Source organism: Mirounga leonina, unplaced genomic scaffold (genome assembly GCF_011800145.1).
Source record: "Mirounga leonina isolate KUSES-001 unplaced genomic scaffold, KU_Mleo_1.0 Mir_115, whole genome shotgun sequence".
NCBI classification, from domain to species: domain Eukaryota; kingdom Metazoa; phylum Chordata; class Mammalia; order Carnivora; family Phocidae; genus Mirounga; species Mirounga leonina.
The window spans coordinates 38,095,581-38,111,443 of record NW_023270268.1 but is presented as its reverse complement, the minus strand read 5'-3'; the positions used below and the strand labels follow the sequence as shown (position 1 = coordinate 38,111,443).

Here is a 15,863-nt window from a genome sequence, read left to right as displayed (position 1 = left end):
TGCGCCCGCACCGCGCGATGCCCAGTCACCGCAGCAGCGCCGCTGCCGCCGCCGCTGTCGCCGCCGCAGCGCGGGCGGCCGCGAGCCCGTGGCAGGGAGCCCGGCGCAGGGGCCGCCGAGCCCGCGCGCTCCTACCAGTCGCTGCGCTGCTCAAAACCTGATTGTTATTTTTATTTTTATTTTTTTTCAGGAACGGTTGCTCCGAATCAGGTCTTCTCTTGAATCTGCAGCGACGCCCCCGGCGCGTGCACAAAGGCTCCGACGGCGGCCGGCGGGGACTGCCTAGCGCGCGGGAGCCGGCGCCAGAGGTCGCCTGTGCGCGCCCTAGCCAAGCCCCAGGCACCATGCCGCGGCGCCTGCAGCCGCGGGGCGCGGGCACAAAGGGCCCGCCGGCCACGACCGCTGCGGCTTCGGAGGCCGCCTCAAGTTCCCACCCCTCCGCCTCCGGGGACCCTCCAGCATCGGCCAAGCCGCTGCTGCGCTGGGACGAGGTGCCCGACGACTTCGTGGAGTGCTTCATCCTGTCGGGCTACCGGCGGCTGCCATGTACGGCGCAGGAGTGCCTAGCCTCGGTGCTGAAGCCTACCAACGAGACGCTCAACTTCTGGACGCACTTCATCCCGCTGCTGCTATTCCTGAGCAAGTTCTGCCGCCTGTTCTTCCTGAGCGGCCAGGACGTGCCCTTCCATCACCCGTGGCTGTTGCCGCTGTGGTGCTACGCGTCGGGCGTGCTGCTGACCTTCGCCATGAGCTGCACGGCGCACGTGTTCAGCTGCCTGTCGCTGCGCCTGCGCGCTGTCTTCTTCTACCTGGACTACGCGTCCATCAGCTACTACGGCTTCGGCAGCACAGTGGCCTATTACTACTACCTGCTGCCGGGCCTGAGCTTGTTGGACGCCAGAGTGATGACACCGTATGTGCAGCAGCGCCTGGGCTGGCACGTGGACTGCACGCGCCTCATCGCCGCCTACCGCGCGCTCGTGCTGCCGGTGGCCTTCGTGCTGGCCGTGGCCTGCACGGTGGCCTGCTGCAAGAGCCGCACGGACTGGTGCTCTTACCCATTCGCGCTTCGCACTTTTGTGTTCGTCATGCCCCTCAGCATGGCCTGCCCCATCATGCTCGAGAGCTGGCTCTTTGACCTGCGCGGCGAGAACCCCACGCTCTTTGTGCACTTCTATCGTCGCTACTTTTGGCTGGTGGTGGCCGCCTTCTTCAATGTGAGCAAGATCCCCGAGCGCATCCATCCAGGCCTCTTCGACATTATTGGCCACAGCCACCAGCTCTTCCACATATTCACTTTCCTTAGCATCTATGACCAGGTGTACTACGTGGAGGAGGGCCTGCGCCAATTCCTCAAGGCGCCGCCTGCGGCGCCCACCTTCTCTGGCACGGTGGGCTACATGCTGCTGCTGGTGATCTGTCTGGGGCTGGTCATCAAGAAGTTCCTAAACAAAACCGAATTCTGCAGTAAAAAATGAACCTCCGCCTTGGAGGAGGCTGCTGGTTCGCCCACCTATTTGTTTGGAGTTTCTGTTGTTGCTATTGTTGGTTTGTTTTCAAGTTTTGTTGTGTTTCCTTCTTTGCTCAAGGAAGGTGCTGCAAAACCACAGGGAAAAAGTCGAATGCAACAAGGGGGTCTCAGTGCACTTGGGGGCTTTGGAAGAGGGAGATATGGTTCAAGCAAGAGGGAGAGTGCCACTGGTTCTTGCCCCTGGAAAAAAATTCGGGTGGTGTCTCTGACATCCAGGAGTTTTTTCAAGGGAGTGAGTAAAATCCCAAATAAAACCCCGAACAGTTTGGTTTTCCAGTCATCTTCTGCGCCAGGGGTAATGAGGAGTAGTCCTGGTGAGGTCAGGTATGCAGTAAAGAGGGTAAGTAGACAAAATCCCCGAGTACTTCCATTTCGGTCTGAGGAATGCTTGGATTTGTAAAAAGAATGGAGCTTTGTAGGAAATGGGCACAAAGACACAAACCCAGGGCTTAACCTGCTAGAAAATGCATGGAATGTGAACACAAATTAATTATTTCAAAATATTTCTTAGATGTTATTTAAATAGTAATATATACAATGATTTTTCACAATTTATCAAAGCCTGTGATATGCACTGAATTTTCTTTGTTACATAGTTTTGAATTTTGCAGCCCTTCTGCATTGCATACACTTGAACTGGACATCAGGGCAAGCTGCTTGAGAATTCTCAACTACTTTTTTAAACAGTGTTTTCTGAAGGCTTATGTGTGTTATGATACAACTGTGAATTATTCTACCTTAGGGACTCTGGTTAAACTATTGTTGAGGAGCTCAGTGGTTTATATACATCCCAGGTTCCAATTTACTTTATTCCACAAAACCCATCCGATTTTTTATTTTGTTTTTAATTTTATTCTTTCTTTCTCTACTTATTTAAATTGCCACTGGAATAAGTGTGCCTTTTGAAGCAATGCCCAAATGACTGGTCCTCAGACATAGTTTCATGCATGGAGAGAGCAGTAAGAATAAGCTTTTCTTCTTTACTGTAAATCAGGGTCTAACATTCCACCCAGGAGGGAAGGAAGATGGTGTTGGTTTTAAAATTTTGGTAGGACTGAAAGTAGCTTACCAGGAGAAAGGGAGCCAACCCACTAATGTGGCTGTGGTTCTTAATGCAGCCATCAGGGAAGGTGAGAGGACACTATTCTAGACCAATGCCATTTATCCTTGCTTAAAATTAAAAACATAATATTCAAGAATAACTGAGGCGGTTATATTAGGAAAGTCAGGAGCATATTACTTGAGTTGTAACTGAAGATATTGAGTTAAATAACATTACTTTTGCATAGTTAAACACTGGTCTCATTTGGATCCATACTATGGAAATGAATGGCAGTCACCCTAAATCACAGAAAAATTAGTGAACATGTTCCTGAGATCCTTTCTGACAACCACATTGGCCAATGTTATTTAAGACATTTCTCATAAGTGATAACCTGTACTTGAGATAACAACTCTAGATTAACACAAACCACTGAGGTGGCTTATTTAATTTAACTTACCACACTTCCTGACAAGTCCTTTTGGTTAAGAGCCAAATAAGTCATTGAGTGGGGAGTCTTGACTTCATAGTATAATTTAGATCAAGCACATAAGGTAGATGAACACTTACCTCAGCACTGGTAGGCTGGAACTCCTAAGAAGATTGCTGTTTTTGTTTATGCTTTTAATCTCTACTGTATTTGTAAACAGAGAGGCTTGGCACAATTCCCTGGAGGAATCAGTATCTTTGTGCGTTAATTTGCACACAGAAGTTAACTTTTTATATGTCTATATTTAATTTGAAACCTCTTAATGGGATCATAAATACACTTTGCACATTTGCTGATGGGTGCCAGTATCTAATCTTTTGCAAAGTGCAAGGAGATTCCCATTAGATGATAGAGGCTGAGAATTTGTGCCTAGCACAGATGTTATTCCTCAGCTGTAACTTAACTCAGTGCATGTATTCAAGAACAATTGTGGAAATCAGGATATTTCCATGTGCAAACTTATTTGCATGTCATTGTTGTCTCTTCTAGAGCCCTAAAGAATGTTGGTTTGGAAGCTAGAGAAATAGGTTGAGGAGTGTTTGGTAGCTTCCTTGTAAAATGGGACCTCCCCTTTCAGAAGGAACTTTCAAGGGACAGAATTCTAAAAAGGGTCCATGAGTTTGAGAACAAGAAATAAACCCTGTATTTGTCATTTTAAATTTTTGTTGGAGATCTTCTGGGTCTACAAACAGAATTCTCTTCTCACCCTGTGTCTTTGTCCTTAAGCAGAGGCCACTTAAGGATAAAATTATACCCATATCATTTTCAAGTGATTACGATGCATGAGCCCAGGAAGGTGACACACTTTTCCCCTCAAAGTTTTCAGACCCACTATGCCCCAGAGAGAATGAGGACTCACTTCCCTTCCCTTTGTTGTTTCCTTCCTATACTTTCCTTTCTCCCATTCCATCTTGGTGTTTATATACCACATATAACATTGACAAAGGACATTTTAGTTGAAAACAGTGGTTTGGCTTCACTTCCTATTTGCAAGTAGATGTGCTCATATATGCTATGTAGGACCAGGGATGATTTGTGAAACTATGTATGTTATTTGCTAAATTATATCAGATTTCTGCCCAGATAAATGGTGATATTTTAGATTCAGCATATATTTACTGAGTCTCCATTTGCATGGAACTAGCCAAGTATATTATTACCTGAATATTTCAGGGGTAATACGGCAACCAGAATGAAATATCTTTAAAAATATTTTTCACATTCTCCACTTTGCCACATCCATTAGGATTCAGTTTTACTTTATTGTGTTCACCTGCCTGAAATGTAGGACAAATGATAAATAAGAATGTACTCCATTATCTCTGTAAAACCTATTTTGGCAGTGGAATTTTGAAGCATATTATGTAATGCATTTTATTTTTACTTGTTAGTCATGATCTAGATGACATCTCAAGAAGCAGCGTCAGAGAGTCCTGCTTGGGAAATGAAGGTGTTTGACTTTGGAGCCTGTCACCCTGGGGGTTGCTCTGTGGGGTTGACTCAGCTGAGTTAGTTGGTTAAAGGGGGTTCCTTTCTTCCCTGTGCTTGGCAGCTACACCCTCAGGTGAAAGGGATGACCTTCCCAGACAGAAGTGAGTTTTTTGATCATGTCATGACTGGCTTGTAAAAATAAGCCTGATCTTTTCCGCTGGCCATACACTTTCTATAAATAGCCCAGGAAGAAAGTATGGGGCTTCAGAGCTAACCAGAGTGGCCTTCACATGTTTCCATTCATAAATCCTGCCCGTAAGTGCTTGCAGTTAAAAACCATTTAGCCTAATTCATTATGCCACTCCAGGGTAATCATTTCTAAGAATGCAAAATTGGGGGGATGGAGGTGATTTTTATAATTTTTTTCGGATTTGGTGCTGAATCTGAGGGCTCACAGCAATAATAAACAGGGATTGTTACCTGCAAATCTCTTCACAACTCTACGTGGTTAATCTGCACAAAGCAAGAGTAAGAGACAGGTACAGTAGGAACTATCTCCATTTCTAGGTTATACCAAGGTGACAGAATCAAGTTTTCAAACTGGCATTAGAAGTAGGGATGGTTGTGTGCTCACTTGTGAGTGTTCGCTAGTTTGCACGGCTCTGATGCCTAGTCAAGCACACAGACACCAACTGGAGATGTGTGTCTCCATAATTATATATCTATGACTAATAATATCTAATATCTATTTTATATAGAGAGCTATATAATTTATCATTGTAAAACAGCGAAGTGAGATGTAGTTATCTTGAATTTACATTATAGAATCTTAAAAAAAGTGTACTTAGTTTTTATCATCTTGGATTGTTGTTCATCTGTTGAAGTCTTCCACTGCTGACTTCACTCTGTCAGTATCCTTTGAGTTGATTTCCACATTTGTCCATGTCATCCTTTCAGTGATCATTGAGCACCTACTGTATATAAGACATCGGGCAAGGATCCATCCATATTATTACAACTGTTACCCCTTTGTCTGCTGGTGGAACAGAGATGGGAACACCAGAAAGCCCTCTGGCCAGGAACCAAATTCTGACCTTGGCCATAGCAGAATGTCTTAAGCCACTGAATTTGGTTCTCTTCTCCTTTCGGTTAGCGTAGGAGCAATGCATGGAATCTTATTTCAGTTAACATGCTAACTTATCCAGAATCAATTTCTTCTTTCCTTCCTTCCTTCCCTCCTTCCTTCCTTCCCTCCTTCCTTCCTTCCCTCCTTCCTTTCTCTCTCTTTCTCCTTTCCTTCCTTCCTCCTTCCTCCCTCCCTCCCTCCTTCCCTCCCTTCTTTCCTTCCTTCCTTCCTTTTTCTGTCTGCTCCTAGGCCTATGTGAATTTTGTGGCTAAAAATAACTAAAAAATTTAATATAGGATGCAGGTGAAGGGATAACAGGCATATGTACATGGAGAGAGTTGAACATTTTTATCATCACTACTAATTAATAGAAACGCTACTAACAACCACTTTTTGGGAGGTTAATAGTATTTATGTCATTATAAAGCAAGTTTCATCCAAAGTGCCTAGACTGTGATGTCATTAAATGTCTGAATTTCATAGATAGCATACTTATGTTTTTAAAAATAGGAGCTTCAATCTGCAAAGGTGAACTCTTTTTAGTTCTTTAGCCTTTTTCTTCTTTTAAGGTCTTTTTGTTGTAATCTATAAAACATGTCTTAGAAAAAATTACTCTGGAGGAAATTATAAAAAAAAAATTATCAGATGTGAAAAAGACAGGAAGAAGGCATGAGCAGGGGAGAACAAGGAGGATTAGATTCAAACAGTTAGAATGGGACAGCAAGTTCAACTGTGGACAATTTCTCCTGAGTTTTAAATTCTGTCCCTAGAAAAGCATGTGAACTCCCATGGTGTTAGCACTCAAATGGACAGGCAAGGAATTCTCTTTGGCAGCCTAACCACATCCTGTAGTTTTTGACCTGAGCACCAGTGCCAAGGTATAGTTTGAGTAGTACTCTTACCCTTGGCTTAATGTCCTTAATTTGTTTCCATAAAATTAGGACATAAGGCAAAAAGGCATTAGGGGGTAACACCAGCCAATTGTAAATCACCTTTCGAATCATTTCTTTGAAGGATTATCAATATCCTCTGACATAAATTGTCTAACGAAAAGCGAACAAGCCTAGACAGACTGAAAAAAGAAAGCATTCATTGGTTAAGCTGAGTGAGCACCGTTGTATTCCAATGTGATAGGCCACACACCTTCCCGTTGAAGGTTTTATTCCTTCTTCATTACTATGAATTATTGTGAAATGGGTATCAATTCTTAATTACTCTTCCAAAAATCTAATACAAATTTTTGCTGTTGTTTCAAAAGAACAGATGTATTGCATTTCTGGTTTGTAGATTTCTAACCAGCTTGTAGGCATTTTTTTAGAATAGCTTAAGAGTCTGTGAGCAAGTTGCAGAATTAGAGTGTTTATTTATAGGTCAGGGGCCAAGAATGCAGGATGTGACTTGGGAAAGCTCTGAACACAACTTTACATGCAACAAAATGATCACTTATTTACTGTCTAACTCAATGGAAAAGAGCCTTTTGTTTGAGCTTTGGAAAATATTCCCCAGTGTATTGTGCTTCTAAGTGTGATGCATGATCCTCAATATTTTTTGTTCTTGAACAGTCTCTGAAAGCTATTCCAAATGTGGCATTCCTCAAGGAATATTTCTTGAATGTGCAAAAGTATTCTCGAATGTGTCAATGTGGCAGGCCACCTTTCTCATGCCTTACAGCTCCACCTAAAATATGCAATAAACACTCACGTAGGAGTGGAAGGGTCTTCAGATGGTTATATAACCATGCTGTAGAAATGGCCCTGCTCCTCATGGCTCACACACCACATTGAGAAAGGACATCATGTAAATAAACGTTTGTTTCTAGATGAGGGGAGTACGGGGACACACATTAATTTCATTTCTTCTTTCAGTTCCATCTGTAGTTAGAAAGTGTAATCTTTTTAATATGCTGGATGCAAAAAAAGAAAATTAATAAGAAAACATTTTAAAGAGGTAGTCTAATTTTCTATTTTAAAAGTTTATAATAGCAATTTGTTTGTAAAAACAGGCCTTAGCACATAGATGAGAACCAGCGCTTTTTGGAAAGCCTCATCTTTGTCCTGGGAGTTTAATCACCTTGAGCTCTTACCCAAATGATAAAGACCTAGCAGGTCTTTAAAAATGTAAATAATGTATAGTTTAAAGAAGGGTAAAAAAAAAATTTTAAAAACCATTTTTTTAAAAAACAAAAAAAACAGGTCAGATATGTTCTAGGTGTGTAACAAGGTTAAACATCTTTTAAAAATTCTAGTTAAAAACTTCATTAAATTCACTCTTCCAGCAAGGCTTAGCACAGAAGGTCTACTTTTCGACCAGGTTTCTTTTATGGAGACTATGAGCAGAATTATTCTAACGAAGCAACTGAGTCCCAAGGCAGTAAGGGGATGAGGTACAGTTCACTTCGATGACGGTATAACCACAGTGAATGACATAGCCGGGAAACTGTACAGCTCTGGACACGTGCTCCTCGTTTCTGTGGAGTGGAAAGGACCATAGAGCCCCACGCTATCACTACACAGACCTGGAGAAGGCTGTCTGCTTTGCAGGGCTGAGGGCGACCCGGTGGCTGTTAAACTTCTATCTGCATAAAGCGTATGGTAGCTCTAAACTCCTCATTTCAGCCTTCTCCCAGGCCATTCCCACCACCCTGGAAGCCTTCTGTTTCCACACCCTCTGCCTTGAAGACAAAAGGGTCTAGAAGGATTCCATGTGTATTTAGGCCTTGTCTAACCATCTGCCTTATGAGGTTCATCCATTTCTAAACCAAGGATTTAAATATGATTACTGTGCTTGGATTTACAAGAATGTACAATCAGCAGGTCCCCTTTTGCAGTAAAGGGCATTAATTGAAGGCCATACTCATTTTTTCCCTCAGGTCAGAGGCAGAGGGAGAATTTCAGTGACCAAATAGAGACCTCCTTGCATCAGTATTTTTTTTTTTTAAGTTCATTTAATGATGATAATGGAGGGAGAAAGGAGTCAAGGATAATGCAGGCATGAAGAAAACCGAAAGAAAGATCCCACTGCTTGCTAAATTAATTCTTAGGCTGCCTGACTCCAGCCATCACCCACAGCTGTATTTAGCTGGCTAGAGAGGCTTCTCAGGATGTGTGAACTTCCATACAGGGACTATGATGTGATTTCAAATCAATAGTGTTCTCTGCCAGAGAAGCATTACTCAATCATAATTCCACGTTACCTGATAAACCAATATATAGAAATAGATATCACTTTGGTCAGTTCTGTGCATGTAGCTAACAAAATTGTGGCTCATTTCTGTTGTATAGTTTGCTATGATTTTCTAAGACATTTGTTCCTTATGGTCTTGAACATGGAATTCTATATTAATATTATAACTGTGTATTTTTTGCTGAAAAACAAATGTATGAAGTAAGAATAAATTATTTGTAAACATAGTGTTTAGGTCTGTATTTGTATGCCTTCAGCAAACAATTCCTAAGTTAATAGTAAGTATATATAACACTAATACACATGATAAGAAGAAGCATCCTTTTAATAAAAATCAGCAGACAGAACGGAAGAATGTAAGTTTCTAATGGAAGTCCTGAAGAAGCACCCTTAGTATATTTTTACAATTGTATTTAAATGAAAAAGAAAATTCATGAGTTACTTTGAAACCGTGTCTTCTAAGAAAATACTTAAGCCCAGATAATGAAGCTTTTCCTTACTCTTCCCTATATTTAAAGGCACATGTTGCCCGTGGACTTCTGTGCAGTGCCACCTGTCCCAGAACCCTAGTGATATGTGTGAATTTGTGGTCTCTCTGTCCCAAATAATCCTAGCAAAGAAGATCCAGCTTCCGTTATTAAAGTCTGTGAGGTAACCTCAGGGAAGCCTAAGTGTAACCCAGAGGGAAGCCAGGATAAGAATAGAACCAACACAGGGCGCCTGGGTGGCTCAGTTGGTTAAGCGACTGCCTTCAGCTCAGATCATGATCCCAGGGTCCTGGGATCGAGTCCCGCATCGGGCTCCCTGCTCTGCGGGGAGCCTGCTTCTCCCTCTCCCTTTCCCCCTGCTTGTGTTCCCTCTCTCGCTGTGTCTCTCTCTGTCAAATAAATAAATAAAATCTTAAAAAAAGAATAGAACCAACACATGGAATGGAGCTGAATAGAATAAATCACAAAGGGAGGCTTGATCAATCTGTGCCTGAAGCCTACACACTTTTGGACTTGTCCTTATGTGAGCCAAGAAATTCCCTTCATTTTACAACCTAGTTTGAGTGTTCATTGCTTATAATCAGAAGTATCTTAACTGATCCATAAGGTTTGGTAACCTTCCAGCCATCTATAATAGGATTTGCACAGCCCCCATCCCACCTTCACTCAGCCAGTCCCACATTTTAGGATCTGCATATTAGATATTTGAAAAACCTCATTTTTAAAGTATTGATTTCTATATTAGGGCCCAGTGCTGCCCTGTGACCTTCCTGGGTTGCCTAAGCCACTTTCTCTCCTGTTCTCCACTGCAGGTATTTCATATTTCTGACCTTCCCACCCCCTCTCACTCCTCAAATCTCCCATCCTACCATTTCCCATCTCTTCAGCAACCACACTATTATTACGCATTGTTCTCCTGTATGTTAACTACTTCTACTCAATAGGGTTCTTCCTACGAATGTTTTAAAATGTACCAGTAGTATCTCCCATCTTCTAAATAAAGTCACCCTCTACCCACTATGTCACACTCTAACAACCACCACCCTCTCTTCTCCTTCACAACCAGGCTTTTTGCAAGAGTGGTGTGCACCGTCTTTGTTTTCATACCTCCCACTCTCTCCTTCACCCGCTGCATTCGGCTTCATTAACCTCACTAGAATGGCTCTTACATGATTTCTGACAACCTCCTTCTTGACTTCCATTCACTTCCCCTGAAACTCTTCCCTTGGCCTCTGTGACCCCATACTCCCTGGATTCCCTCCTACCTCTCGGGCTACCGTTTAACAATTGCCTTTGCTGACTTCTCTTCCCCTGTTCATGGCCGAAGTCGATTTTCTCAAAGTGTGAGCCAGACCAGGGGCGCCTGGCTGGCTCAGTTGGAAGAACAAGTGACTCTTGACCTCAGGGTCATGAGTTCAAGCCCCACACGGGATGTAGAGATTACTTAAAAAAAAAAAAAAAAAAAAAAGTGTGAGCCAGAATATCTACATTAGTATACTTTAAGGACTTGTCAGCGTCTTGATTCTGCCACTTCCTTTCAGCTGTCACAGCAGAGGTATAATTCTTGTTCTAGAAAGCTCAACCTTGAGCCTACTCCAATACTTCAGTGGATTTTTTTTTTTTTTTTAGGATTCTATTTATTTATTTGACAGAGACAGAGATAGCAAGAGCAGGAACACAAGCAGGGGGAGTGGGAGAGAGAGAAACAGGCTTCCTGCCAGGCAGGGAGCCTGATGTGGGACTCAATCCCAGGACCCTAGGATCATGACCTGAGCCAAAGGCAGACGCTTAACGACTGAGCCACCCAGGCACCCCTTCCAGTGGATTTTTAAGCCAACCAACACCTGTTAATAAATCCCCTTCAGCCCCAACTAGGTTGAGTGGATTCTGTTGTCTGCAACTGAGCCTTAACTGATACAGCAGGTAAACAGAAAAAGATGGTGATCAAAAATTCTGGCAATGGGAAGCCATAACTCTTTATTCCCCAAACCAATCATCGGCGGATAGTCTGTTGGGCTTCTGATCTTTTTTAACCTTTAATTTTCCTTGGAAAACAAAGCAGGTTCTGGATCAGGCGGCTTCTTCGGAGAGTTTGGTTCTATTTCAAAGCAAAAAAAGAAACATTAGGAAGAGAATTACCTAGAAATTTGTCTCCCCTTAATGTTGACTTAATATAGGTGGACGGAAACACAGCATGAATACTTAGAATTTATGTCAGGTGAAAGAAATCTAAAATAACAAGGCTCACCAACAATAAGTGGCATTCCCATATCACTGAAGTTTATATAACTTTCATATAGAGATTAAGACCCTGATAACTAAAAATCCACTAAAGACTACACAGAATTATAACACTGAGTAGTGTTATAGGAGACTGAGCCAGAACTTCAGCAGCTGCTTGGATTCCTCTTTCCCTGGACAAAGGTGCTTTAATGCACCCCCCTATTTCTTCCAGCAGTACCCTAAAGTTCCTTTTAGGTAGGACCCTTCCCACTCAACCTTGGTAGGACTGCTCTCCCTGGCGGAGGTAGGCATGTGACCCAAGGTAGGCTTGCAAGCACAGAGCTTCTCTAGATTCTGAAATTTCCATAGCTTGCCTGCAGATGTCTTCATGCAATTCTGAGAGCTATCCCATGGCCTTCAAAAAATTTTTTTAATTATCTTCTCCCTGTAAGTTAACCAGAAGGTTCCCATTTCTTGCAACTAAAGAGAATCAACTAAGGACTTCCAGTTTCTGGTCTGGCATATAAGGAGCTTAGAAGTTATCACTCTATCCTAACAACAATTAAAAAGCTGAATAAGCTAAAAAACCAACAACTCTTCTTAGATCCGTCAGAGAATTGTGGGTCCCAGGGCAAAATGCTGTCCTCAAAATTAGAGAGACACACAGGTGGATACAGAGAGTTACAACTTACTACATTGGGAACCCACAAGTAGAAACCTCTGCAGGAGCCAGTACTGGTTCCTTTTACCTGATATATCATGTCTGGCTTTCAATAAAAAATTACAAGACTACTAAAAGGCAAAACACATAGTTTAAAGAGACACAGCAAGCATCAAAACTAGTCTCCAATAAGGCAGGATGTTGGAAATATCCAACTGGAAGTTTTAAACAATAATGCTAACAGCTCTAATGGAAAAAGCAGACAACATGCAAGAACAGATGGGTAATTGTGGCCAAAGAGATGGAAATTCTACGGAAGAATAAAAGATAAATGCTAGAAATCAAAACCATTGTGACAGAAATGAAGAATACCCTGATGGACTCATTAGTAGACCAGACACAGCCAAGGAAAGAATCAATGAACTTGAGGATATATCAGTAGATGCTTCTAAAACTGAAAGACAAAGAGAAAAAAGACTGGAGGAAAAAAAAGTAGAATATGCAAGAACTGTGGGACATCTACCAAAGGTATAAAACATACATAATAGGAATAACAAGGAAAAGAAAGAGGAACAGAGCATATTGACTGACACACCACCCACTCAAAACTTATAACTTAAGGAAAGGACATGACTTTTGAATCATTTGTAAATAATTTCTTCCTCTCTCTGTCTTAGAAGACTCCTATCTGTTTCTGACTGCCAACATTTTTTTTTTCAAGAGCAGAAGGAATTCCTTAAGAAAGGTGAGAATTTGGTGGCTCAGTTGCTTAAGCATCTGACTCTTGATTTTGGCTCAGATCATAATCTCAGGGTCTTGAGATCAAGCCTGTGTTGGGTTCTGTGCTCAGCAGGGAGTCTGCTGGAGATTTTCTCCCTCTGCCCCTCCCTCCCGCTCACGCAGTCTCTCTAAAATAAATAAATATATCTTAAAAAAAAAAAGTGGTGAGAATTTAAGAAATTTTATTACCTTTGCAATTTATAAGTACTTTCTAAAACCATAGGATTAACAAAAGAGATCTCATACCTGCCTGCCTGCATAATTTCCATTCTTTCCACCTTGCTTGAACCTATGTACTGTAAAAATATATGTGGAAAGCTGAGAGGTAGGCAGAAGGCATGTGAACATTTATCAGTACGAAATGTAATTTCCTAAGAGCTACCTTATTAATTCAAGATGACTTGAGTGGGTTTTTACTCCAGCTCTTAATTTAATGGTTCACTGTGTTAGCTCATCCTTACCCACTATAAATCTGTTTTGATGGTAATCTGTAAATATCAATTTAGAGTTCTTTCATATTCTAATTTTAGTTACACAGAAATGTAATAAAGTATAAAAAGAAATGAGTTTAAGGAAAAAATTTTCTAAAGATATACACATATAATACACCAACTATAAGTAGATGATGCTCATATCTTGCATATAAGGCAAGAAAGGCATTCATGTCCTCATTTCCATTGTTTTGAGTTGATTCTTTGGTTTTGACTTCGGCGTTTTCTTTTCGTCCCTTTCAGCTCTTAGAGAAAGGGGTCAGATATAAAAGATGGCAGATGTGAAATCCTGCCAGAAGTCCCTCATTTTGATCTCCGGTGTTACCTATTTCTTGCCTGGTCTGGCATATAAGGAGCTATGCCTATTTCTTGCCAAATGTGAAGTTTGTTCATTTACAGGTGCAAATTTATCACAGAAACACATAAAGGGATCCCCAACACGTGGTATAGATCATGGTTCCTCCCTTCAGTTTTATTACACAGGTGGATCTGGCTAGAATGAATTTTAAAAATAAAAGTTAGAAGAAAAGGGGGATTTTTCTGAGCAGTACATGGCAATTCTACATTGTCTCCTGGCCTACTGCTTCATGGAATCATTTGAGTCCTGGGGCTATCATTTGCTTGGTTGTGGCAGAGGGAGCTGTCCTGGTGGATGAGTCACAGCTATCCTGTAAGTCAGATTGAAGTCTTCCTGAGCATAACAAAGTAGGGCTCGTTATATGGAACCCAGGATACCTTAAAAAATAAACCTTGCGGGCGCCTGGGTGGCTCAGATGGTTAAGCGTCTGCCTTCCGCTCAGGTCATGATCTCAGGGTCCTGGAATCGAGTCCCGCATCGGGTTCCCTGCTCAGTGCAGAACCTGCTTCTCCCTCTCCCTCTGCCACTCCCTCTGCTTGTGCTCTTCTGTCTATCTCTCTGTCAAATAAATAAATAAAATCTTAAAAAAAAATTAAAAAAAATAAACCTTGCACTCGCTGTCCTTGCTGTCCATAAATAATTCTAACAAGACATATGTCAGGCCACAGTGTCACTCAGCTCCCTCCACAAGAGCTGGTGACTCTTCACAGCCCCTCCTAAGAAATCCCATCCTGAAAAATGGGGGGCCACATCAGGAATAGCTGCTTAGGTGTTAGGGACATCTTAGCGTCCAGCCTGGTTCCTTGCGTAGACGCAGCCTGAAGTTCCTTACAACTGGGAAGAAAATGCTGGACCCCCAAGTTGGGGGTGAGGGCAGTGGGGATCCTGCCCACCCCCTCCAGAGAGTGGTATCTAAAGAGTGATGGACATACAGCACACACTCTCTTTCCCCCCCCCCCCCGCCCCCCACACCCAAACTCAAACTCCCTGGTCACTGCGAGAGGATGAGATGATTTTCCAAGCCGTAAAGGTCCCTAGAAAGTCCTCTTCCAGAACCGTGGAAGAGAGAGGGAGGGGATTGCTGCAGGAATCCTGGCAGGCCGGGCATGGGCTCCAGAATTCACTGAGCAGCCAGAGGGAGGCGTGTGTTTTCCCGCCACGGGCGTGGGCTAGCTCGCAAGGGGCAGGAGCTGGGAGGCCAGCGGGCAAGGTAGTGGCAGCGCTGCGCCACCCGAGGCAGGTGGGACGCCGGTTGGGGGGTGACGCCATCAGGGCGCAGGCGCGGGCGGGGGACTCACGCATCTCGGCACCTGGCTGCACCCAGGCCGGCCTGGCCCAGGGCAAGGCGCGGGTGGGAAGGCCCACAGGCCGGGTGGTGGGACCCAGGGAACGCGAGGCCCCAGGGTGACAGGAGACATCACCACGTGGTCCCGAGCCTATAGGTGCTCTAACTCCGGCCTCTCCTCGATTGCAGCTATTTGCCTCTTGCATCATCAGACCTCGGCTGGGTTTGACTTCCGGAGCCATTGTTCTCTAGTCTTGTCATGTTAGGAAGTTACTTGGCCCCTCGGGACCTCCATTTCCTCATCTGTAAAATGGGGTTGTAAATATCTCTTACAGTGGCGCGAGAATCCAGTGAATGAATCTACTTAAAGTTTTTTCGCTCAGTGCCCGGCACATGGTAACTGTTCAGTACATTTTAGCTAGTGCTGCATTAGCTAAACCATTAAGAACCCATAACACACCCAATCCATGAGGATCCTGAGGGCATGTGTGCATTCCGGGGAAAAAAGTGGAACTGATTTCACTTCCTTTCTAGATCAGTGCTATCCAATGGAAATATAATGCCAACTGCCTATGTAATCTTCTAGTATCCACATTAAAAGGGTAAAAAAAAAAAAAAATCAAGTGAAATTAATTTTAGTAATACATTTGATTTAGCCCACTCTATCCTAAATATTATCATTTCACCAGCCACATTTCCAGACCTTCAATTTCCTAAGTTCTGGGCAGCACGGCTCAGACTCCTTGTCACCATGTGGGTCTCAGCTCAAGTGTC

At 43.0% G+C, this 15,863-nt stretch overlaps 1 protein-coding gene across 1 annotated transcript; it reads left to right on the top strand.

Annotated features, from left to right (window-relative positions):
- Positions 1 to 218: 218 nt before the first annotated feature.
- PAQR9 (progestin and adipoQ receptor family member 9) lies at positions 219 to 1,487 on the top strand. The gene has a single exon (XM_034989428.1). The coding sequence runs from the start codon at positions 345 to 347 to the stop codon at positions 1,476 to 1,478; it is 1,134 nt and encodes a 377-aa protein (XP_034845319.1). The 5' UTR covers positions 219 to 344; the 3' UTR covers positions 1,479 to 1,487.
- Positions 1,488 to 15,863: the final 14,376 nt, after the last annotated feature.